This window comes from Sinohyriopsis cumingii, chromosome 9 (assembly GCF_028554795.1).
Source record: "Sinohyriopsis cumingii isolate HCF-2022 chromosome 9, ASM2855479v2, whole genome shotgun sequence".
In the NCBI taxonomy this organism is placed as follows: domain Eukaryota; kingdom Metazoa; phylum Mollusca; class Bivalvia; order Unionida; family Unionidae; genus Sinohyriopsis; species Sinohyriopsis cumingii.
Window position 1 is genome coordinate 102,376,289 of NC_142969.1, and position 25,207 is coordinate 102,401,495.

The following is a 25,207-nucleotide window of genomic DNA, read 5'->3' on the forward strand; positions in this document are numbered from 1 at the left end:
TGGGGATGGTTAAGGCTAATATTTCACCTGAAATGTACTGACAAGTATGTTCAATGTTGGCTGCTAAGGAAATCAGACATTCGATATTTGAATCCTTTTGAAAGATACTATTCAGAGCACGTAACACTAGGACGATTCTCGATACTTCTGTAATCTTTAAGAAACAGATCGTCTTGACCCAACACAGTCCAAGACTGACCTTAGTTTACGAATGTTCAGTTTACTTGACAATTTCCTTGATGCTGTTAGATAAACAAAGACACATGCGCTCAGACTCACACATTAGATGTATGTCTTTCTCTCGCAATTGATGGATTGAGATAAATTACTTTGACAGTCTAATTTAGATTGCCGTGTACATTTGCTCATAAAAAAACTCCTTATTAAAATAAATATACAGAAGACATTCAAGGCTTGAAAACTGATTACAGTTGACCTTTCCCTAGAATAGGATGAATTAGGGAAAGCATTTAAAGAGAAATTTGGAATATCAGAGGAAATTGTGTTAATGAGAATGCCCTTTATTTTCGTTTAACGAATAATGAATTTTGCCACTTACGTAAGCAGAAATGAACGTATGTCTTTATTTTCCAACCAAACTTGCTTATAGAAGACTGTCTTCGTGGATGTGGTTATTATTTTAAGGAAATCAATTGGCTTTAGGGCTTCTTAAATGTCTTCGATTATCATAGATGATTAATATGAAGACAACATTCTTACGCGATAAATTTTTAAGGTTCAGACAATTAAGAAAGAAGAAAAAAAAACAGAAATAAAGACAGAAGCAAATTTGTCCAGGGTTCTAATTATAAGAGTTCAATGTTTTTTTCTTTGCGTTTATCGTGGCATTAATTGTCATCTGCCAAATCAAACAGCTTATAATGTTACGATCTATGGTCTTCAACTAAGTAACAACAATGTAATTTCAAAAAATAATTTCTTTCAGACAAAACTTAAACAACACTACTAATGATTCCTCATTCTGATCTTACGATATGAATGAATATAAGTAGAACCCGTTACTTGATCTAAGACACAAAAACGGCTATCGGTAATTTGAAATTGAAGATTTCGTCAATTTGTAACCATGATCACTTCTAGAACATTCTAACTTCGTAAATACGGTTAGGTCTTGAACTGCATTTCAAGTAAACATCTCTAAAATCTGAGAACAATCAGGTAGGTCAAACCTCTACCCTCAATTACAGGCAGTGGTCAATTCATTCAATGCAAATTATATATATATATATATATATATATATATATATATATATATATATATATATATATATATATATATATATATATATAACACCATAACACGCGAAGTATTTTTGTTGTATCATTTAGTACCTATTAGTTTATATAACGTATAAAGGGGCATTATGGAACCTGTGTGATTAAGGATCTATATGTGAACAGGATATACAGTTATAATTCGCATTAATCTTAGGTATGCTGCAAGTAACAGTACATGTCTTATATTTATCATATATGCTAAAGATTGTTTATATTTTAAGAAACATCTGCCCAAATTTGAATTCATTTCATGTCATTTCTGAAACGAAGACTCACATCCGTTGCGTGGTTTTGCGATTCTTTTAATTGCCGAAAAGCAACATAAAATTGTATAAACATTCAATTTGGTTGTTGTTCTTGTTCTAGGGTTTAACGCCATTTTCTTTCAATTTGGAAACTATTTTATAGCATAAAAGTTGCTCAGTGAATGTTTCTTTCAAAGTTAAAAGATCAGAGAGTAGTTGTTATTATTTCTCAACTCTTCGTTTAGAATCATAATTAACACCGACATCGTCATAGTGCCAAATAGAGGTGTTATTTGTAATAATTTAACTAAGTGGATATACCTGGAAAGAGATATTCAATAGAAATTGGATATATATATATATATATATATATATATATATATATATATATATATATATATTAGTGTTTTTCTGACTAGATCTTATTTTTTCTTGTTGCAAAGCATATTTGTTAGTGGTTAACGGAACTTTAGCAAAACATTTTGAAGATAAAATGATAATGGTACCATTGAATGAAATTGAAATGAATTACATTAAATGTTAAGTCGCAATCCGACACAAAATGAAAAAGTCCAAGTCTCTTTACCTGCCATTTGAAAGGCTCTTTTTTTTTCAAAACTCGATCCTGAGTTCCTTTTCTTTACATCATAGATGAAACAAATCCATGTCTAAAGGTATGGAAATGAGTGTCTTTTCCACAATGTGAAATAAATTATAAAATAGTAATGTAAAAATAGAATTACTCGGCCATAATATTATTATTATCATTATTATTATTATTATTGTAACTTCATTTAATCCGGATACTTTGTTTTAGAGTCCAGAAATTTCATAAATGATTTTGACAAAAGCAGCACTCTGCTTCTTTCTTTGATTCATACTGTCTGCTTCCCTGCATATCCACGAGATTCAGTCGCTTGTGTTATTATTGATGATCATGAATCTCGATCTTTCAATAAGACGCGGACAGTTTGATCAGATCTAACTGATTTAAGTCTCAAAACAATATAAATGACCAAAGAAAACACCATAATAAGCAACAGCAAACACGTGGCAGGTTCTTGTGACACTGAATTTATTTAATACAATTACCTTAAGTAAAGTACATAGACAAATGACGAACATTGAAATGAGCAAATTTCCTTAAAATGTAACGAGGACCAAGATGTCAGAGGTACAGATGACTAAAACTGAGTTTACACGTTGGAGAATGTGGACTGTTGTAAGAAGTTATATGATTCTTAAATAAGACAAATGACATCAGTGATAGCAACGTGCGTTAACTTCATTATTCCTTGACTTTTCTAGCAAGAAAACTATACTCGAGTCTACGTAGTCTGACATTCTTCCTCCTTCCTAACAATAATGTAAAAGAAACTCAGAATTGTTCGGGATCATCATTTTAGTATCGTGCTGTTTTTATATAGATGTAAGTTTCTGCGTCACGGTATTTAGTTTACAAACAATAGTACAAGTTAAATCGCTAAAAATGATCACATTATAAGTATGGTTTAGTATCTGTTTTACTTCAGACGTCGACGAATGCAAAGGCGGAGCTAGCTGTGACGTGAATTCTGAGTGTCATAACACGCTTGGTAGCTATATCTGTAACTGTAAGAATGGATTTACTGGAAGTGGAACAACATGTGCAGGTAAATAAATGGTCGAATACATTGAACTGCCATTGATGAGTAACATTTATGCAGATGATATTTTACTGAATAACACTTAAGCCCAATGGCATTAGGTGATAAGTGCTGACACTCTCTAGACATTTCATTTTGTTGTAAACAAGTACAAAAATTCCCACAAGTACAAAAGAGGCTTCTGACCGCATATTTTTTCTGGCTTACCCTGTGAAGTTAAATAGTCTCTTCCATCCTTGAAATGCCGCTTTGTTATTAGTAGTCTTCATAAAATGTAACCACCATACGAGATAAATAAATTAAACAATAAACACCAGGTTACAAGCTTCTCATTTTAAAAATATCCAACCACCCTCAAATAATAAAACGGATCAATAAAAAGATCATCCGTCGAAAGCAAAAACAAAACTTAAAAACTCCCTAAACCACCAAACCTCCAAATTTATATAACACACCCTCTCTCCAAGTTAAAACACTCTTTTCCTCCAAATTGTGAAAACTAATTACTATCACGTATACTTTTCCTGTAGAAATTCATCATCTGCTTTTTTAAGTGAGAATCATTCTTCGTCTTGCAATAATGTGCTGGTTTCCTATCGAATATACTCGCACGTTCATTAAGCCAGAGCCGCTATGTACATTAGCAATTAATCCCATACAGAATCGGTAATTTGAAACAAGCACCTTGTATGTATTATTTTCCATCATAATAAAAACCTTTTGTAAGTGAGTTTTATCAAAGTTACATTAAAATATTAATTCGTATGTAATATAACTCAATTTTCAAATCAAACTAGACCTATCACACAATCGTTTTAACACCATTTCAAAATACTTGTTTGAGCAATTAATGTTATGGCTCAGATGGAAAACAGTATAATCCCATTTAAGAAATGCATTCAGATATAGACCTCAGACTATCTGTGTTACTGGTGGTGATGGTATATGTGTGTTACGATGTTAAAGTGTGATGAAAATGGCTAGCACAGTCAGGAATGATACTGTATTTTCACTCGTGTTGGTTTTATTAGAAATTTACAAACGATATCAGATGATTTTTTTATAGACACGAATACTTAAATAAATCACCATGTTGTAAAGGATATAATACGAAATTAAAGAGTCTGCAAGAGTTTGTAAAAAAATAATTACAAATTAGATAGAAGAAACCAAGATAAGGTTAGTATCAATTATGTAGAAAAAACGTATGAAAGACTTCTAAACATGACGGTCGTACAAATAATCACAAAAGAATCTACCTACAATCGAAACGACAAGATCTATAAGCAAGACACCTATAACCACAGATAAAAAACCTCTTGCTTTTAAACACTTATGTCATGAAGCATATAAACAAGCAGTTGCTAAATTAATTTAAGTTTTAAGTAAAGAAATAAGCTAGTGGAATCGTTATCTTCATACTAATCTAGAAACTCTTTTCGTTTCAACGTTTTTATTCGTCCCTCTCAATCCTTCGGCACAGTTGCAAAGAGCTATCCCATTAATGCAAGATAAACAAAAAAATGGCATTATCAGCAAACAAATAAATAACTTTCCCCTAATGTAAAATATCCTGATACTAAACTACAAATTATAACAGGTAATGGTGATATTTGTTTTTCTTGGCGGACAAATGACGTTTCAAATAACGCTCATACCTCTTTTAAAAGTATCATTGAATAAAGCATAACCACAACCACAATCGCTAATACCATCATCCATACCACATCCTTCGAGTGCCAACATTAAACTATGGTTGCAAATGTATGTTTCGTGATACTTATTTATATTAGTTGAATGCCCGCTTGTCCACTTCCGGTATAATAACATGAATTTATCTTAAATTGGTTCCAATAAAGGTTTAGTTTTCTTTCTGATGAGAAAAGAAAAAGTCCAACGAAACATCATTTGCAAACGTTAGGTGTTTATGACTTATAGAAAAAAACGTTTCTTCATGAAAAAGTCCAGAACAGTATAGTAGGATAATCTACCTATTCCAGTGACAAGAAATATGTCTAGACCAGTGGTACGGTCTGAGATCCAGCGATCTGAAATCCATGGAAATCAACTGGTCTTCCTCTGTGACTTTGATCCATCAACCGACCCCTTAATGCTGTACCAAGTGACGTGGTATAGAGATAGATTAAGAGCAGAGTACATACTGATGTCCTCTGGTAATACTTTATATTCCTCCAGGGAAACATTTAGATCCTTAACGTACCTGTCTGAGGCGAAAATTACACTTGGAATGACGGTAAATATTAACTTAATTAATAGATAAAGTAGCTTGAAATGCAATGACGTTTGCAGGTATTTAATACAATAAAGAAGTTTACTCTCATATATTTGGATCGTACCAATAATGCTTCAGATTGTGTATTTTATCAAATTAATGTTTTAATACAAAAAAGAAGAGTTTTTTTCAAAAATGTTTGTTAACACATTTCTTCCTCTGGTTAACGTCATTAAGCAAGAGATTTAAATGATTATGAGTTTATTTGTAAACTTTTTGGTCTCTACATTTGTTTATTTTTGCATTTAGATGTTTATACATGCTTGTAAGCTCGAAGTCTATTTTAAAAACCATCTGCACACAAATTGCGATTATCGATTAGTTGTAGTTTGCAATCGACATTAATCAGTGCATGATTTCTATATCGCCTTCAGGCATGATTGTGAATGTGACTACAGTCTAATATGCAACTCGAACAGTGTTATGTATATGTAACCGAGAGGATAGTTTTCATAAACACTTGTATGTAAGATAATGTATGGGTTAATAAGATTATCGAGTAGCAACAAAACATATAAAGTCAATCACTGACAATATTCATGACTCATGTGAAACTTATTTAGGAAAAGTTAATACTTGTAGCTTAATTCTTGCTTTTTGGGATTCATTTTTATGCATCCTTGAAAGGGTCTTCTCATCGATTACATATGTGCACCTCAGAGGGTCAATATTCTTTGCGCATTATAAGACATATTTGACCAGATGGGGCGGGGGAGAGACAAGAAAAGAACTAGAAAATAAAACAGATTTAATTTTTTTAAAATTCAACTTATTCATATGTTCTTATATAATATACATGATCTATACCGACATAAATTTAGTTCAATCGCTTATTTTCTTTCTTTTTTATTGGCTAGCTATTATATACCATACCATATACATTTTACATTCTATAATAAACTCTTAGCAATATCATTTTACCCTGGTATTGTATCCCGTCCAAACTCCAAGATCATACTTGAATTCAGTTCCGTTTAATCAGCGTTAAATTGTAGCAGCTCTGGTTTCAGTGTCAACATACCAAGCAAGTGTACTTTGTATTTCTAGACCAACAGAGTGGACAGCATGCTAAATGTATTTCATCCTTTTGTTTCAAAATACAGCCTTTAAACGGCCTTGTAAAATATATAGCTTATTTCAAAATAGTTTGTATTCGTAACAATGTAGCAAGACATGTAGTACAGTTTTCAAGTTAGGTAAATAGTTAGTACCATGGATAGGGCGAGGACTTGACTTTCCTGTCATGTACTATTTGTCAATAACCATATTTGTATTTCTTGTTTGGCGTTTAGTAGGTGGCTCTTGGGTATAAAGATTATGTAGAACGGAGTGCATGAACAAGGTAAACGATTAACTATGCGATCTGTACCAGCTCGTAGATTTAACATCGAGGAAAATCGGTATTATGGTACTGGTTATCTCCCCTGCAAACATTTTCTACTAACAATATTATAAATAAAACGACTGAATGCCGTTACAAATATATTATATCCATATAAAACGTTTAAAAACTTCAAACGTTGATATTATCAAGTATCCTTAAGACAAGGACATCATTGTCCTAATAGCCGTTCGCATTCTTTAAACTTATACTTTTTGAAGGAGAGAATTTAAGTGCCAAACAATACCAGAAATCTTGACATTCCGCTTCAATATTCTTTAAAGTTATAACCAATTGCATGTCATTCATACCATCGACATACAAATGACGCAGTTTTTTTATGCAAACAGTAGTGTTTAGTCAGTTAGTAAAGCAAAGTTGAAAGTGTGTTCTTTTGTGTCGTTTCAGATATTGTGTACGGTATCTGCCATACAACAAAACATTACATTTCCAAGTGAAAGATATTTTGTTGGATTTGAGGTATTTTTGTTACTTTATTTCTAGGTAAACAATGAGTTATATGAACTATTCTATTGTTTTATTTTCATTATTAATTCAATATACACCATTGACGTTAACAAATATACATGAGATCAAAATATAACTTGTATATTAGGAACATGTCAATTATGGACAATTGTAGGGCATTCCATTCTTCATTTAAGATGTTATGTGTTTTTTACAGAAGTAAATTATGGATGTGAAAAAAGATCTGAGTAAGGTAAACATTGTCTTCTTATCTCAATACCAAAATGCTGATTAGAAAGAAGACGTTGCTATTAAATAAATTTTAAAAATGTATTTATATACAAAAAAAACGGGTTCATTGCGTTATTATTTCATTTCTTTATTTTCCAAACCATTTGTATTTAGATGAAATAAGAAACAATTCCACTTCAAAGCGCGTGATTCCACAATCATGTTAGTTAATCTTGAAATCGCTGACAAGAAAGAAAGAATATATCTTTATCACATTGTATTCACGTTTCAAAATTACAGGTGATATCTAAGGACTTTTTGAGACTGCAAGATTTAGAAGAAACACTGGTAAAAATTCGATTAACAGTACCTTTCGGATGTCAGAGTCAAATTGAAGAGTGTTTTCTGGATGTAAATATGTTCTACACGGAGACAGAGGCGGATCAGTGCTTAGTTCCGACGGCAGCGGCACTGTCAAACTGCGGAGTTCGGATTAGTTCGTGGAAATGGAATCAGTCATATCCTCTCAGAATTGCCATCAAGCACGGGCAAAATCTCATTAGTATAACCGGAACATATACCATCAAATTTAGGACAGACGAAAATTTTCACCATGCCTTCTTTCGCAATTACACCCTGCCCAAGGAAACTCGGGTAACAAAATGATAATGCGTTCAATGTGACATCTTTGAATTATTTTATCACTTTGTTTGCCTTTGATAGTCATACGTTTATCAGGTCGTAATAGATTTACCTCATAAATATTAAAAGTCCTTTTAGAATTATTTTCGTAAGAATTGAATTTTTCATTTATAACTTATCAGAAGCATTGTATTTTTCGGTATATGGCAATGCATTTTTAAGACTAAGAAGGTAAAAACGAAGTCAATTCATACATTCCACGAACGACATCTGTTTTCAATATAAAAAAGCTGAAGTTGGTAATGTCAGCCTTGTATTATAAATATTTTAGCAGGATAACATTAATGAAATTGTGTCTTGATCTTTTCTTACTCTTGAAAATATAATCAATCTTCCCGTTTTGTATAAGTGCCGTTAAGAGCATCGATTATTCAAAACAGTTCTCATTTATATTTTGCACTAGGTAGAACTGTATGTATTTTTGAAACAGTGACAGTGTGTGAAAAAGTCACAAGATACCTCATGACGCTGCGAAAGCAAAAGCGTCTTATGACGCTACGAAAGCGATATTATCCTGCGATTACTCATATATTTCTCTGCATTTTCTGGTGTATAGCTCTGCATGATATTAAAACTTACCTTTGTAATTTACTTCGTTCACGTTCGAACTAATTGACATTTCAATCGTATTAGGCTGAAGTAATTACAGATACCTCCAATTTGAACGGAAAAGAATGTCATGCTATCTGTGATCCTCATATGCAAACATTCGATGGCCGGTACGTACAAGCTATTATTATTATTATTATTATTATTAACAGCTACATTCCTTAGAAATAACGTTAAAAACTGCATAAGCATCGTCATCAACTAAGTGGTAGTGGTAGTAGTAGCAGTAGTAGTATAGTATAGTACTTTCATAAATTAGGATATGCTAAATCTGTTACTATCATTTATAATGTAGCTTTAATAACTTTTAATTAGTACATGGTTTTAATTGATGGGAAAGCTAAATGTATATTAATCCATCCACTGATGAAATTTACATTGATATCATTTAGTTCATTATATGGATCTTCTCTATGCAACATTTTAGAATTTATTGGTATAGAATAAACCTTTTATCAAACATAATAAGGATTTAGATAGATCTGATATCTAGCTCTTTTTGAACATGACTGGGTCAATGCTTTTGTGAACATGTGTTTAGTTTAAACAATGGACTGAATTACATTCGCGTGTTTAATACTAAATTAAATACTGAATAAATTTAATAACGTATACATGAAAATACTAGCAATTTTTACTATTGCTAGATTTACACAACACTACATGAGGTTTTTTGCTCAACATTTGAATGCATTCGTTGCACATATATAAATGCTCACCATTTGAATGATTGGGTATTTCGTTTCATATATATTTTCTTTTAGAAAGGGACCAAATAGCAGTCATGGTTGACTATAACTATAAATGTATTGTCATCCCCACATGAACTAATTGATAAACTTAGATCTTTGAATATTATCAAATAATTTTTACAGCTACTATGAAAACCAGAACGAAGGAACATACATACTTTACAAACATCGGACGAGTCCCGTTCAGGTGAGAATCTCTAGAATATTACAAAATCTAGATTCATGAAGGGAATGTTTAAACACACAGCTGTCAGTCTGATTATGATCATTGTATTATTCATCATCTCTTCCCCATGTTACTGCTAAACGTTTCTTAATGAAGAGGGGGCCATTATAAGCCATTTAATACAATGCCGTTGAAGTATGTTCTTTAACTTTTTTATTTTCTTAAATTGCAGATCGACTCTGTTCATCGAAACAAACCATAGCAAATCTTCGTTTCAAATCACACTAATGAAGTTTATTGCATAATTTAGGTATTATGATGGCAACACATATATTATTTCGAAGATTCAGAAGATCATTTAAAATATGCAAAAATAAAAGTTATACTTATGACGTGACGAAAGATACATATTTGTTTCCCCTTTGACACCATGACGCCATTACGGATTCATCAGGTACTATTTTGCGTGTCTATTATTACAAAATATAGTATGGCTTATGAGACAATCACAAACATTAGTTTGTGACAATGCATATTAGATAATTATTCGGGAGTAAACTTAGTTTACGTTCCTGATTTCTAGTTTTAGTACATCTTTTTCTGGCACAGGTTCAAATGAGAACCAACCCGTGCTATGGGTTCAGGGAAGGCCCCCCATTTTGCCCGTGTGGCGTGGCCATCGCTTCTGGAAAAGACGTGTTCGTAGTTGACAGATGTAGCATACCTATCACGATCTACATGCCTCAGTGTGATGACGGAACGTTGAAGGGAAAAATAAAGAGTGATGGTAACTTTTACCAGGTATAGTATCCCAAAATATGTCATGTTAGAAAATGTATTAGGAAACATTCCGTGTAGCACAATATACGTCATAATTTGTTTGCATTAAGGTTTGCTTCTTCACTGAGACAAAACTATTATTAAAATAAGCACTGCGTAGGTTCGAATCTCGGATTCGGCCAATGTGGGTATGTGAAAAAGCTTGCCAGTAGCTTCTCGAGGGTAGGTGGTTCTTTCCGGGGATTTCCCGGGTTCTTCCTCCACCATTAAAACTGGCCGCCATGTACAGCCTATCGTATGCTGAAAATGGGCGTTAAACCCTACAACCACAAAAACAACAACAACAAAATAAATTATTAGTATTTCGATGCGTTTTCAGTTATCAATATTTTCCTTTCAGATATATCTCCCCACTGGGTCATGGGTGAAAATAACCAGTGGAATTTCTTTCAACATTTACATATATCCATCCATATCAGACCGCATGGCTACACTTGGACTCTGTGGCTCTCTAGATAACGACGTGCATAATGACTTTGTACTAAGAAATGGAACAACTATCCCTTACGACAAATTCGAAGTCTTTAACTCAGATTGGCAGTAAGCAACCTTTATATTTCGAGTTTTAACTTTAAGGCGACATATACCCTTGTCAACAAAAGATGAATCTAGGGTAGAATTATTCCATAAATGATTGCAAGTTATATTCATGACATACATGAAACATTAACCTCCGTGTATGCGTCATATATATATATATATATATATATATATATATATATATATATATATATATATATATATATATATATCTGTCTCAATAAAATAGTGCCCTTCATGTTATACAATATGTTCTAAACATAACCGTTTACATATATACACACAATGGCTAAATTGTCTTAAATGTCAATGAAGATCGTTGCAAAATCCAAATTATTTAAATTTATCTGATAATTTTGCCTAAAATGCATGAACTATCTTCAATACACACACACACAGATATATATATATATATATATATATATATATATATATATATATATATATATATATATATATATATATATATAGACTTACATCACATATCTATATTAAATGTTATATTGAATACTACATTATTGCTTTCAAGGGTGTTACCTGAGGAGGATCTGTTTAACACTTCCAACTACAAGACCCTGTTAAGCTGGCCTCGTCAGAACTATCTCTGTGTATGCCGATTAAATCAAGACGGCCATGTTGTTCAGTCAGACAACTGCAGTCCTGATTCACGGAAATTTTGTCTTGAAAATGCTCTGAATGACAGTTTGGCCTCAGATTGTAGCAGAAACCTAGGTACAAAAGCAAATGTATCAATGCAACTGGATCCTAGTGATTTTAATGTCAGTCAGAGCGAGAATGATACAAACACGGTAAGGGGAAACCTATTACAACAAACAAATAAGCACATGTGTCCTGCGGTTGTAATAATTTATACCTTTCAAATTGTAGGAATCATTATCAAGTGCAGATGATTTTGAAAACATATATTGTATTAATGAAGCCTAAAGTAGAGGTTCGTTCTTTTGTATTTAAAATCATAATGCCTGAACGTGTTATTTACAAACTTTGAATAAGTGCTGGTATTGTAAGCCAGAAGTAAAGTAATGCAAGAGATGTATGTGGAAAATATGATACTAAAATATACGACTTTCCAAACAAAGCATCAGATCTTCCAACAAGCAGGTAATCGACAGATACATTTTTATTAAGTTACTGACATATGACTGTATTTGACTACAGGCATATATTATTGTATCAGGTTATTGAATTTTAACTGCATCTGGCAATCGAGAAACATAATTGCATTAGGTTATTGAGCTATAATTGTACTTGGCAACCGACATATATAATAGTAGCAGATTATTGAGCTCTAATTGCATTCGGCAATCGACCTATATAATTGTATAATTTTAATAAGCTATAAATTGCACTTGAATATAATTGTGAAATCTGTTGACATATATGAGTGTCGCTATGTGTTCACAGTAAATAATGTAGCCTACACATAACGGAAAAATGTCATATGACAATAATTGTTTAAATTGTTTAATCTTAGTCTTTTTTATTGTTTTCTTTTCTCGTAAATTACAGAGCAAGTTTGCAGATTTATAAAACTGAAAACTTTTCCTCCATCTTAAGTGAAGGTCAAGCCCGTTATATTTTCAAGTCCAGTTAAAAACCCGATACGCTTGAACCACCATAGATTGTGTTTTGGTGGTGCCCCGAATAGACCCATGGAACGCTTTGATAACTGATCGACTATGTTAATGTCTTTATATATAACTGTATGTACCGCATTTGTTCCGGCTTACGCATAACCTAGGCTATACGCAGTTCCGAACAAGCAAGATGGATAACAAAGTGCGACGCTAGATTTAGCCATTCTTCTTTAACAAGATGGCAAACAGGTCGCCATATTTTTATCTGGACTTGACCCGTTGTTTTACGTGCACGTGGCCGTGCTTCTGAAAAACAAATTCTCATTGGAAGATAAACTTTTGCACATTTACAAGTTTGATGTTAAGAAGATTAGATGGTAGACTTCCTGTAATCAAACCCCATGCTTGCATGATAATGAGATAATGTTAAACTGCATGCGTTGACGTAATTACAGTATTATTCATATTGCAGGAAATCCAGGCGAAGAAAAATTATACCGAAGATAGTGCAAACTACGAATGCTGGTCTTATCTAAACAGTTCTTTGCTATTCGAGAAATGCGCAAAACTCCCCGACATTGATTCTAAATCATTTGCCGCGACGTGCGCAAAGGACGCTCTGGTAAAATGTTGAATAACGAATAAGATATTCTAAATTGTGAATGTACCTCAAATCATGGAGTCCTGTTAATTTCTAAATAAGAATGTCTTTCTTCATCCATTCATTAATTTGTTTCTTTCTGCAAGTATATATCGGTTCCTTTGCTGCGAGGGTGCCTGTATGCCTTTACATTTTTCTCGTTCGATTAGCCTAAATGTTTATTTCTGAAATATCTCTAAAATAATCATTCTAGATTAATTTTTGAAGTTGATACTATATAATTATCAGACAACACTGTATCACAAATTAAATGGCATATAATCATAAGACAACAAATAACTTAATTTTCACCTTGTTGCAGATTACCAAAACAATGTTCTGGGCACCTACCCACCTCGACAACGCGCAGAAGAGATGCATTTACCAGGTTACGGTGAACCAACCACTACCTGAACAAATAATTAAACAATTCAACGTCAGTACGAATTCTGATGTACAAACGAGCAACAAAACAACAAATGTAACTGAAGTATATAGTGCAAACTTGTTACAAGAGCTGAAGGACTTGGCTTGTCCCATGAACTGCACTGATCAAGGAGACTGTATTAAAGGTGCCTTATAGAATACACAATGTTACGATTGCTTGCATATTAGGCTGTGTTAATGCAATTCCGTAACAACGTTTAGCATTTCTATTATTTTATATTTTTCTTGCAAAATTTGGACTGTTACTGTATAATGAGAGCCTAGATCATTTGCTCATTTTCCATCGTGTATTCTGTATGAATATATAAAATGTAAGTTACAATTACTATGAGGAATTGTATTTTAATATATATATATAGTCTTTTGATAATCTCGTATGAGAAATGCATTATCGGTGTAATGGAATGAATATTCCATTACTCTTATCACGTTTGTCTGTCTCTATTTATTTATTACTGATTGACAAAAATCAAACAACTGACAAGAGGTCAAGTGATAATGACAATTAAGGAACGTGCAACCTACTTCATATTAGACATAATCTGACCTCATTCCTTTGTTAGCATTTCTATTTCGTTTGCAAGCACACTGATCTACAATGACACTTAATGGTGAGTGAAACAGTCTCGTCGAAGCATAGTTTTTCAGTCGTATCCGTTGAAATTGCTAATACACGATTAAACTAAACACGGATTGTATACGCACGCTCGGAGAAAGTTTACTTAAAGTTTCCGTATTGTCCTTCGCTAAGTTGTTAAATTTTAAGGAGTTATTCCCAAAAGCATGCGCAGAACTATGACTGGTGCCATGTGCCAATTAATTTAACAGCATTTTCCCTACATCAAAGTGAACGTTGCTTTGTATCATATATGGCATTATCTAGAAAACTTACGTTATAATAAATATTCAAAAGTCGCTTGCTAGGTTTGTGTTTCTCTTGACTGAGAGCTTTATTAAGCTACTTCAAATTTGCTGAACATCAGGGCTTACAATATAACAAATTGTAATATCCTTATCTGCGTTTCACCTACCGACATATCAGTCGCTGTTTTGAACCTGTCAGATAATGTGACCTTTTATGTCTATGACGATCGAAATTAATATATGCTATCTATCGAGCTGGTGATTGTGAGTTAATTGTCAGCTTTGCTAATCTTCAGTTTAAATCCATTTTATAAGCAGGCAATAGTGCTCTCATTTTGTGTTACAAGAAGGTGATCATCTTGCATATTAAATAGATTACAAGAGACTAAGTTTGTCTTTCTGGTAAAATGTAACCAGTCGAATCTCTCTTGAAATCTGGACACATACAAGCTGACATTGACGATGAGTACATAGTCAGGCATTGGAATCCACATAATCATTCCAGGCTGGATTAAGGGTATTCCGCTACATATGGATTACTGTAAAAGAATAAATCACATTAAAATGTCATATATGATTTCATTTTGAAATGAGGACTCCTCTCTTAAATTGTATATTCGGATCTGTTTTTTATTTAAAAATGTAACAGTGTAAAGAGTAATGAATTGTTATCGTATCATTAACAACATCACAGCTAATGTATGTTCACTCAGGGTAAAATCAAATGGCTAGATTATCTAAGCTGTATGAAGTTTAAAACATTCAGTGGTGTTATATTTTCATCACTCGTGAACTTAGTCATAATATAAGCAGTTTCCTCCTAGAAGTTAAAATTACATTTTGAACACGAACAAACACAAATCATCTTTATGTATTATATATTCGTAACAATAAATTAATCCTTATATCATGTTAATAGACAATCGCTGAATTTATGTACTATAAAATGTAATATATACGGCCCTGCATAGGTGTCAAACAGTAATGCGGTATAGGGAAGAGGGAGAAATGGAGCCAAAAGTTACAGAGACAACATGACATAACATAAATGATGCTGTTTATTCTATTTTCTAATGGACAGGTCAATGCCATTGCTACAAAGGATATGGCGGTAATGATTGTTCCGTCGACCTGAACAAGGCACCTGATGTGTACGGCATTCCAAACAGAGGAGTCTGCGATCTACACGAAACGAGCTGTGACCGCATCTCTGTCCTTGGAGATAATTTCGCAGATTCCAAAAATCTATCTTGTCGTCTATCACTTTTTCAGGTGAAACCAAATTTTTGAGGATCTATGTTACAATCATATTCGGAGCGTCTCACAATCGTGTAGTTGTTGATTTAGCTATAATAACAGCGAACTGTATTCTTAATGCACACTGGAAAGAAATTCTTATTCCGTTTAAGATTATGGTGACTCTCCGTCAAATCTAATATCACAATAACAAAATGTACGTTGTACAATTTATTAGGAAAAAAGAATCAAACGTGCAATTGAGCCAGAGAGAAACCGCTAACGGAATCGTACTTGGAATAAGTACCATTATGAAATCGGTTTTGCGTTAAATATGAGAAATTGTAAAATATTTGGCAGTCGCAAACCAATGTCTTCCGTGAATATGGCTCACACATTCAGAATATATTTCTTATTTGGATTTATTCGCTTTTGAAATTCTCTCTTATAAATAATATTTATACAATGTGACCAGCTGTTACATACATTAAGTTTTGCTTCCCGAGTCAACGTTTCAAACGTTTTAAGGACTTTTGTATTATTTATCGTGTATACAGCACACTATTTAGCTCGAAAATAGTCGTTGTTGGCATATTTACGAAGCCGAAACCATATTAACTCCTTCACTACCTGATAGGATGCAACCAAAAGGAACTGGTCCAATCAGATCATTCGATATGTTTAGATTGGAAATTAGTTGAAAACAGTTATAGCGGTTCCCGAAAAAACTAATTTTTAAAATGTCAGTCCGATCGCTATCAGCCTTTTGAAGATCAATATTTCCAGCTCAGTTTCCTAATATATAACTAACATTATTGCTCTCTCCGTCTCTGCCTATATATATATATATATATATATATATATATATATATATATATATATATACAATAAACTGACAACGAACAGTGCGAAACTAGTATCTACAGCGTGAGCGCTTTCAACTCTTTAATGAGTCTTTTTCAAAGGCAAATACAAAACATAGACAAGACAAACAAATAAAACAGAACAACGGTTATGTTTGCGAAAATTTACATGGCTATTTCTACAGGAATTCAACCTTCAAACTTGAATACGTTTCAAGTAGTTTGTTTCAGCTTGTTTCTCATGCTGGAATATATTTGTATTGACCTAGAAATTGCAGAGCCTTAACGACATCTGTTATTTTATATAAATTTATGTAAGCGCAAATTATATCCCGGATATTTTATTATTGTAGTAATCTTAGGCGGCTATAAACCAAATTTAGAGAAGTATTTAAAAGAAAATGTGTCGACTGCAAAAGATAATTTTACTTGTGCATGTTTATCTTTTTCTAGTCTCCTTGGTTTAAACCGCTTGGTTTCAATGTTTTAAGCGGCGTATCCAGTAAGATCGCTTTTTATTCCTGGTTTGGGAACTCTAGTTCGGGTGGTGAGCGCTTGCAGTAAGTGTTATATCACTGAAAATGTGGCATGGGGAGAAGTATTCTGCGACAGGGCTTCTGTATAGCTTCTTTGTCATCCAATCAGATCTATAAAGGTTGATCGTTTTGCGTAGCTTTTCAGTTTCTCCGACATACGGAAGGCTACAGATCTTATATCTGATGAGATACATGAGATTCCCTGTTTTGCTCGTTTTGTTTGGACCATGTATGTTTAGTTTTCTCTAGTCATTGTGCTAGTAAATGTCCTGGTCTCTATCATATGTTGACAGATTTTGCACATTTTATAGCCATAGGAGCCAGATTGACTAGGGTGGTTTTGATTAGTAATTGGCATTAGCTTTGCCCTGACTAGGATGTCCTTGAGGATTTTGGGTCTCCGGTAGGTTACTACATGTTTGTTAGGGAGGATTAACTTTAATAGGAGTTGGACTAGGAAGTGTGTGGTTGGATTGTCCTCAGTTCTAGTTTCCCATGCTTCTCTACACGCCTGTATCCCTTCGTTGTGTGGTATGTTAGTATACAAAAGATGTGGCGTCAAATGAAACAAGCAACGAATCTGGCAGTAATGGTTCGCTTGTTTTGCTTTTTATGCGGTAATCTGTCGTGTCCAGAAGATATGATGGTAATTTGTTCACATGTGGTCTCATAAAATGATCCAAATATTCTGATATCCCTTCTGTGGGATGCCAGTTACCGGAGATTATAGGTCTGCCCGGGTTTCCTTATTTGTAGATTTTAGGTAGAAGATAAAATATGCCTACCCTTGTGTTTTCTTGGCTCAAGTAGTTTCTCGTTTGCTGCTATATGTGCCCGATTTGGTACACCTCGTCAATACTATTAGTAATGGTTTTTGCATATTCCCGTGTTGCATCATAATCTAGGTTTTGGTAGAACCTACCGTTACTAAGTTGTCTACTTGATTCACTAATGTAGATTTCCCTATTCATAACGACCACAGCGGAACCCTTATCTGCATACTTAATTATGATGTATGGTCTGCTTTTCAGTGAGTGTATGGCATATATTTCTTCTTTTGTCAAATTAGAGTATCTGTTAGTATGGTTGATGTGTCTGGAAGTGTCGTTTTCAACTGAGTTGATAAAGGCTTCTAGATTTGGAATTGAACATTTTGGTGGGGTCCAATTACTTTTCTTTCTGAATACGGGTTGGTCGCAGCTGATATTTTCCTCTGATTTATTTATTGGCTGCAAGGCAAAATGTGCCTTGAGTCTTAATCGGCGGCTAAACTCTTCGGTGTCCTTTCTCAGCTTCCCTCTGTTATATGCGTTTGGCCGAGGACAGAAACTCAAACCGTTCAATAAAAGTTTTATTTCTGTCTTCGTAAGTTCTAACTTTGAGATACTGACCACTGAGTTAGTAACCGTTGAATTAGATTTTGCTATAGAGTGTATACTAGTCTTCCTTTAACGGCGATCTTTCTTCGTTTCTGTTGTTATTCGTTATATATATATATATATATATATATATATATATATATATATATATATATATATATATATATATATATATATATATATAATCTTCTTGTTTGGGGTTTAAAGTCATGTCCCCGAGCAGGATAGGCTGTATACAAGGCGGCCATTATAATTGGTGGATGAAAAAGCCGGCCAACAAAATTTCTGTAAGAGATACAAAACGTCGGTAAAAGCTACCGACCCACTTGAGGCTACTGGAAGCTTTCACAGATGCAAATCCTTATAAAACCCTAGAATTGAACACAAGCGAACAGATGTGATAGATATGGCAGTGACAGGTAAAGGCAAACGCTTTAGACCCCTCGACCCCCCCCCCATATATATATATATATATATATATATATATATATATATATATATATATATATATATATATATATATATATATATATATATATATATATATGTGTGTGTGTGTGTGTGTGTGTGTGTGTGTTCAATAAACGGATGATATGAGGAATTTTTTTTACGTCCAATATGAGACTTTTCAATCATCATCAATGTTCGGATCGTCTTAAAATCGTCAAGAATAACGGAAAAGATTGTACTGTGCCTCCTGTTGTTTGTAACACTCAGGTCAGGCATGAAATCTTTACTCACGTTTATACTGTACATTTCCTACATGAGTTTAATGTTTGTAATTAAGGCACGCTATACATTGATATTTTTCCACTGTATTAGTTTAGGTTGCAAATACCATTCAAGTAATGTATTCGTGCGTGCAAGATGTATTTTTGCAGAAGCGCGCGTCTTTGAAACGGCTGAGGGGTCTATTCATCAATGCCAGTTTTTGAAATTTATATATGTATAAAGTGTTGCATTGTCCAATTTCAGGTAAAAGTAAATGAGACAATATTCGATGACAAAGCCATGGTACTTAAAGGACAGTGGATCAGTTTTGCCGAAATATCCTGTCCTATAGTAGATGTCAGATCCAAGCGGTCGGTACAGTTTCCTGATGATCTTGACACACTTGCCATAGGATATAAGGTTGCCGTTGGTAATACCAGAGAGATATTTGGACGTGACATCAGCTTGTTAATAGTCGACTCCTTGTGTGTAGATTGTATTAAAGCAGGATTCAACATAACGTGTGCGTTGAAGGTGTGTAATTGTACGAATGCCACACGTCGTTTAAACTTTATATCATTTTAAAACAGTCAATATTTTATAATGCCGTCATTATTAAGACGTCAGTAACGATTTGGAGCAAATGGAATATGATTTAGATCCTAACATAACACTGCATCCTACTATTTCTGATTCGGTCCGTTTAACGAAATTATTAATTTCTTCTCTGTGACCGCGTTATACGAGTGATATTCATGCATCCATGTGAGCGTTATGTACGCATCCATCCATCCATCCACCCACCCACCCACCCACGCACCCACCCATCCATCCATCCATCCATCCATACAGACTTCTTTTCAGTGGGACACATATGAACATTAATAATAATAATAATATTTTACGGATGATTTTAAGCTAGAATCCCATTTAAACTCTAAACTTACTAATCAGCTGACATATACTGATACAGATTAATATACTACTAGTATTCAACAAGTTCCTCATATTAGTGTGTTGTCCAAGAACGTTTTTTGTTAGGTAACCAAATGTCAAATCGTTTTTTTAAATGTACTTACAACGAACTTATGCATATTGTCTCCGTCTGATCATCCTAAATATTAAACACCAGTTTGTGTTCATATTGTGGTATGCTGTTTATACTCTGGAAAACTACACTTACAAAGATATCGTCTGCGGCTCAGAAAACATTGATAAGGAGATCCGAATAAAACATTAGTTGCAACGAACTCGGGGCTGGATGCAGGATTTAGTAAAGTTTGGATGATTTCCTTCTGAAGCACGTCTGCCACAACGGCGGATGTTTGCGCCGGTACGTTGTAATGAAGTAGATAGATGTATCCGGTACCGGGTCTCTTACTGGTAGAATTTTAGAGCTTTGTGCAGCAACACTAGCAGGGACGGAAACATGTTGCTGGATGAATGGGCATTTTGTACTGCAAAAGTCTTCTTGAAAAACTCTCTTGACAGTCCAAATACTTGCAGCTATTTGTGATGTCAGCTCGTTTACTCAGATCCAAAGTTTGCTATATTCTGTTCGGTACGATTCAGATCAGTAAATCCATTTATCATCACCTGTGACAATTTGATCAATAAATCGGAAATGATATCAACTTGAATAATCCGATTTAAACATGAAGTGTCACTCTTTATCTGGCGAGTACCTGTTTTGCGATTTCAATCGGAGACTGTGCTTGATTATCTGTCACCAAGTGTGGTATCCAGACATAGCAATAACATTTCTGAGCTTCAAATGATTCTGCAACATATGAAAAAGCAACTGACGAATCAGTGTCCCTGATAATAGCAATATCTATCACTGTGCATAGATCATCTTCATCAGCTGCCTCTTCTGGTCTTCTACTGCTCGTTCACCAATCGTCTTTCATGGATTCACACCCATGTTTGCCACGACGAAACCACCTCATAATGATAGGATATGACAAGGAATGTTATCCGTAAACAAGACCCAAGTCGGCCTTCATATCTGTTAGAGAGTAGCCTAAGATCGCCTGGATTTTACAGTGTGATTTGTGCACAATATCAAACTTTTTCTCTTCCGACATGTGTACGTAACTGCCATTTTTTAGGTTTTGCAAATATTTTAATACGTACTGTACGTGTAGATAAGGATAGTTTTTTAAATAACGCTTTATCTATCTATTGGCATTAAATGTATTGACAATTACCAATAAACACTAAACCACTATTAAAATACCCCTCTTAATGATGCATCATTCCTTCAAAATATCGAACTAAGTGACACAAAATCTACTAAGCGTGAAGAGATACATTTCCTTGTTTCAAATTTCAGGACGGATTTGACCTTATTAATAGACGATGTAGCAAGAAGATATCTCCAGTGCAACAAGTCTCGTCAGGTTATTATCTAAAATGTTCTTTAAAACTCTCCTAATTTGTGTCTGATGTCAGCTGATTCTCGAACACTTTCTTCTTGTTTATCTAAATAATAGTCTAACGTGTGAAATTAATTATCGTCGTTACTTAAATCTCATATATTTGCCACTTACAAAATCCTACAGTAACTATAACGATAATTGCAATAACTATCTTCGATTTTTGCTTGTACAAAACATAAAAATACTATTATTCCGAACCTTTACACAATACACTATGGGTGTAATGCGAATGTCAATTAAACATTGCACGTAATGCATAAAATACATCATGGTAGCTGGAAAGAAAACATTTTAGCTTCATGATTTAAGCACAGACATAATCTGATATGCAGTTTTTTCCCTTTATTCCTTTCAGAATCGACAGTCTTGATAATTTCCTCAGTCGTGGGTTCAGTACTGGTTGTAATTGTGGTGGGCGTCCTTTTGCATTACTGTCTCGTAGTTCGAACTAGAAGGTAAATGTGCATCATACGCTGATTTCGCACACGATTAGTTTCCTGGTAACAAATTACATAGTCTTTAGACCATAAGCTGATTTCGCACACGATTAGTTTCCTGGTAACAAATTACATAGTCTTTAGACTACAATGCATTGATCCTTTTTCCTAGTATTTAATGTCTAATGGAACTTTTATATTTTTGTCTTATATATTAAGGGCGGATTAATGTGTGTTTATTTATGTACGTTTGTATGTGTGCGCGTACATGCGCATGCATACGCTGTATATTAGTATTAGTACTACTATTACTAGTAGGAGTAGCGATACCCCTTATGATAACACTGGACAACAAATTTTTACAAAAGTCATGTTACTGAAATAAAATTAGTCAATTCTTATCAATTTTTATGTGCTGAACACGAATATGACAGTCAAATTGCAAAATTGGCTCTAGTTTTTTTGTAATCTGCAAGAAATTAATGTTTACATAACGAAATGCATTCCAATAGTAAAAGGTCAACTGTAATAGCCTACCTATAAAAAATCAAGTCATTGACTACATCTTAGATTTCTTCGCCTGTCTCTTGTACAGCTGTTCGGGAGCATCTCTGAGGAGTGTCCAGCAGTAGTCAGCCAGCATTGTAGTGGACCATTTTCCCTGGTATCTTTGTTCCATTGTTGCGATATCTTGATGAAAACGTTCGCCGTGTTCATCACTAACAATACCACAGTTGCTAGGAAAGAAATCCAAATGGGAATGAAGGAAGTGAATCTTTAGAGACATATTGCAGCCAAGTTTCTTATACTTCATCAACATGTCTTCTACTAGTTCCTTATAGTTTTCTGCCCTAACATTTCCGAGGAAGTTTGTAGAAACTAGGCGAAAAGCATTCCATGCTTGTTTCGCGTCACCTTCCAGCAAGTTGTTGAACCGGTCATCTTTGAAAAACTCTCGAATCTGAGGACCCACAAAAACTCCCTCTTTAATCTTTGCTTCGCTGAGTCGAGGGAATTTTTCATGCAGGTATCGGAATGCTGGCAAAGTCCGGTCAATGGCTTTCACGAAGTTCTTCATCAAACCTAGTTTGATGTGAAGGGGTGGTAGCAAGATTTTCTGAGCCTCAACCAGAGCTGGGTGTTGGATATTCTTCTCTCCAATGGCTACATTCTGCCTGTGAGTCCATTCCTTTCTCATGTAGTGCATTTCCCTTGCTCGGCTATCCCACTCGCATAAGAAACACATGTATTTTGTATATCCTTGCTGCAGTCCCATTAAAAGGGCAACTACCTTCAAATCACCACAGAGGTGCCAGCTGTACTTGTTATACTCAATGGAATTCAGTAGCTGCCTTAAGTTATCGTATGTCTCTTTCATGTGGACAGCATACGCTACTGGAATAGATGGAAGAATGTTTCCATTGTGCAAAAGCACAGCCTTGAGACTCAGTTTCGAAGAGTCCACAAATAGTCTCCATTCTTGTGGGTCATGAGTGATTTTTAAAGCATTCATGAGGCCCTCAATATCGGAACAGAATATCAGATTACTTTCCTTTCTGAAGAAAGGCTCCAATTGCTGGTGGCGCTTTCGATATGCAGTAATTGTGACATCTTCTTCTAGAAGATTCCATTGTTGGAGTCTTGATCCTAGCAATTCTGCCTTGTTCTTTGATAAGTCCAAATCACGAATCAGGTCATTTAGTTCTTCCTGTGTTATTCTGTGTGGGGTTGATGATGCACCACAGTGAAAATCTGGATCACTGCATGCTGATGGACCAGGAGAAGAACAGGTCGACTCACCTTTGTCTTCGTCAGATGAATCAAGAGAATATTCTGCTGGAGGTTCTGGAATAGGAAGTCCCTCACCATGTGGAACTGGTCTCAATGCAGACGGAATGTTTGGGTAGACTATTCTCGACTTCTTTCGCTTCGTTATTCCGCCGGAAAGAGGAGGAACCAAGCAGAAGTAACAGTCATTTAGGTGGTTGCTTGGCTCTCTCCACACCATTGGGACTGCAAACGGCATTGATGACCTTTTGCAATTCAACCACTGTGAAAGCTGTGTTGTACATGTAGCACAGCATATATGCGGAGCCCAAGGCTTGTCTTGGTCACCAACCTTGCATCCGAAGTAAAGATGATATGCCTTCTTCACTTGAGAATTGATACTTTTCTTCTGGTTGGCAAATGTCACTTCCCCACAAATATAGCAAAAATTGTCCGCGGTATTAACACACTTTCGAGGCATTACTGTTCTTTATTGTACGTAAATGGATAAAATAATAAGTTTTATGTAACAGTAGCTTGAACTGTCTCGCACAACGTCTAAAATATTTTAAATGCTGAACCTATCTGATTGGGCTTTATATAGTACACTGCTTACGTCAGCTTCAGCAGCCGCCTGGCATTAGTATAATAGGCCTACACATGTATAGTACACTGCTGACGTCAACTTACTTCAGCAGCCGCATGGCATTAGTATTGCATTGCATCAGAAAATGATGCAATCAACTGTGGATGATGTGAGCATGATGGTATTATGCAATGTTACATCATTATTCCGGATGTTGCTGCAGTCCTACTGGAGAAATTTACACAGTGAAACATAGAAAATGAGGTATATGAATATCTTCAAAACGAGAGCCAATACAAATTTTTCACGGTTATATTCGTGTTCGGCACACCAAAATACTACAGATTAGGGCCTTTTCAAGTCAGTAATGATTTCACTGTTGACCAGTGTAATTGACATTCTATATTCCTGTCTGCATCGATTAACGGATATGTGTGAGTAGGCAAATACAATTATCGTAATCCAGTTAAAATTGCATATAAAAAACAAGGAAAATTGATTCTTTAACGACATGTGCTCTTTGTAGTAAT

At 34.4% G+C, this 25,207-nt stretch overlaps 1 protein-coding gene across 1 annotated transcript in view; it reads left to right on the plus strand.

Moving 5' to 3' along the window:
- Nucleotides 1-25,207, plus strand: part of LOC149792355 (von Willebrand factor D and EGF domain-containing protein-like) — a 105,441-nt gene that overhangs the window by 75,223 nt on the left and 5,011 nt on the right. Inside the window, exons 10-24 of the mRNA XM_089969563.1 lie at nucleotides 3,077-3,196; nucleotides 5,191-5,444; nucleotides 7,273-7,344; nucleotides 7,864-8,217; nucleotides 8,899-8,984; nucleotides 9,750-9,813; nucleotides 10,402-10,593; nucleotides 10,973-11,172; nucleotides 11,702-11,981; nucleotides 13,243-13,392; nucleotides 13,733-13,982; nucleotides 15,803-15,993; nucleotides 19,711-19,980; nucleotides 21,782-21,848; nucleotides 22,243-22,342. Of these exons, the coding sequence (XP_089825689.1) occupies nucleotides 3,077-3,196; nucleotides 5,191-5,444; nucleotides 7,273-7,344; nucleotides 7,864-8,217; nucleotides 8,899-8,984; nucleotides 9,750-9,813; nucleotides 10,402-10,593; nucleotides 10,973-11,172; nucleotides 11,702-11,981; nucleotides 13,243-13,392; nucleotides 13,733-13,982; nucleotides 15,803-15,993; nucleotides 19,711-19,980; nucleotides 21,782-21,848; nucleotides 22,243-22,342 (2,650 nt within the window). The remainder of the gene's footprint in view (nucleotides 1-3,076; nucleotides 3,197-5,190; nucleotides 5,445-7,272; nucleotides 7,345-7,863; nucleotides 8,218-8,898; nucleotides 8,985-9,749; nucleotides 9,814-10,401; nucleotides 10,594-10,972; nucleotides 11,173-11,701; nucleotides 11,982-13,242; nucleotides 13,393-13,732; nucleotides 13,983-15,802; nucleotides 15,994-19,710; nucleotides 19,981-21,781; nucleotides 21,849-22,242; nucleotides 22,343-25,207) is intronic.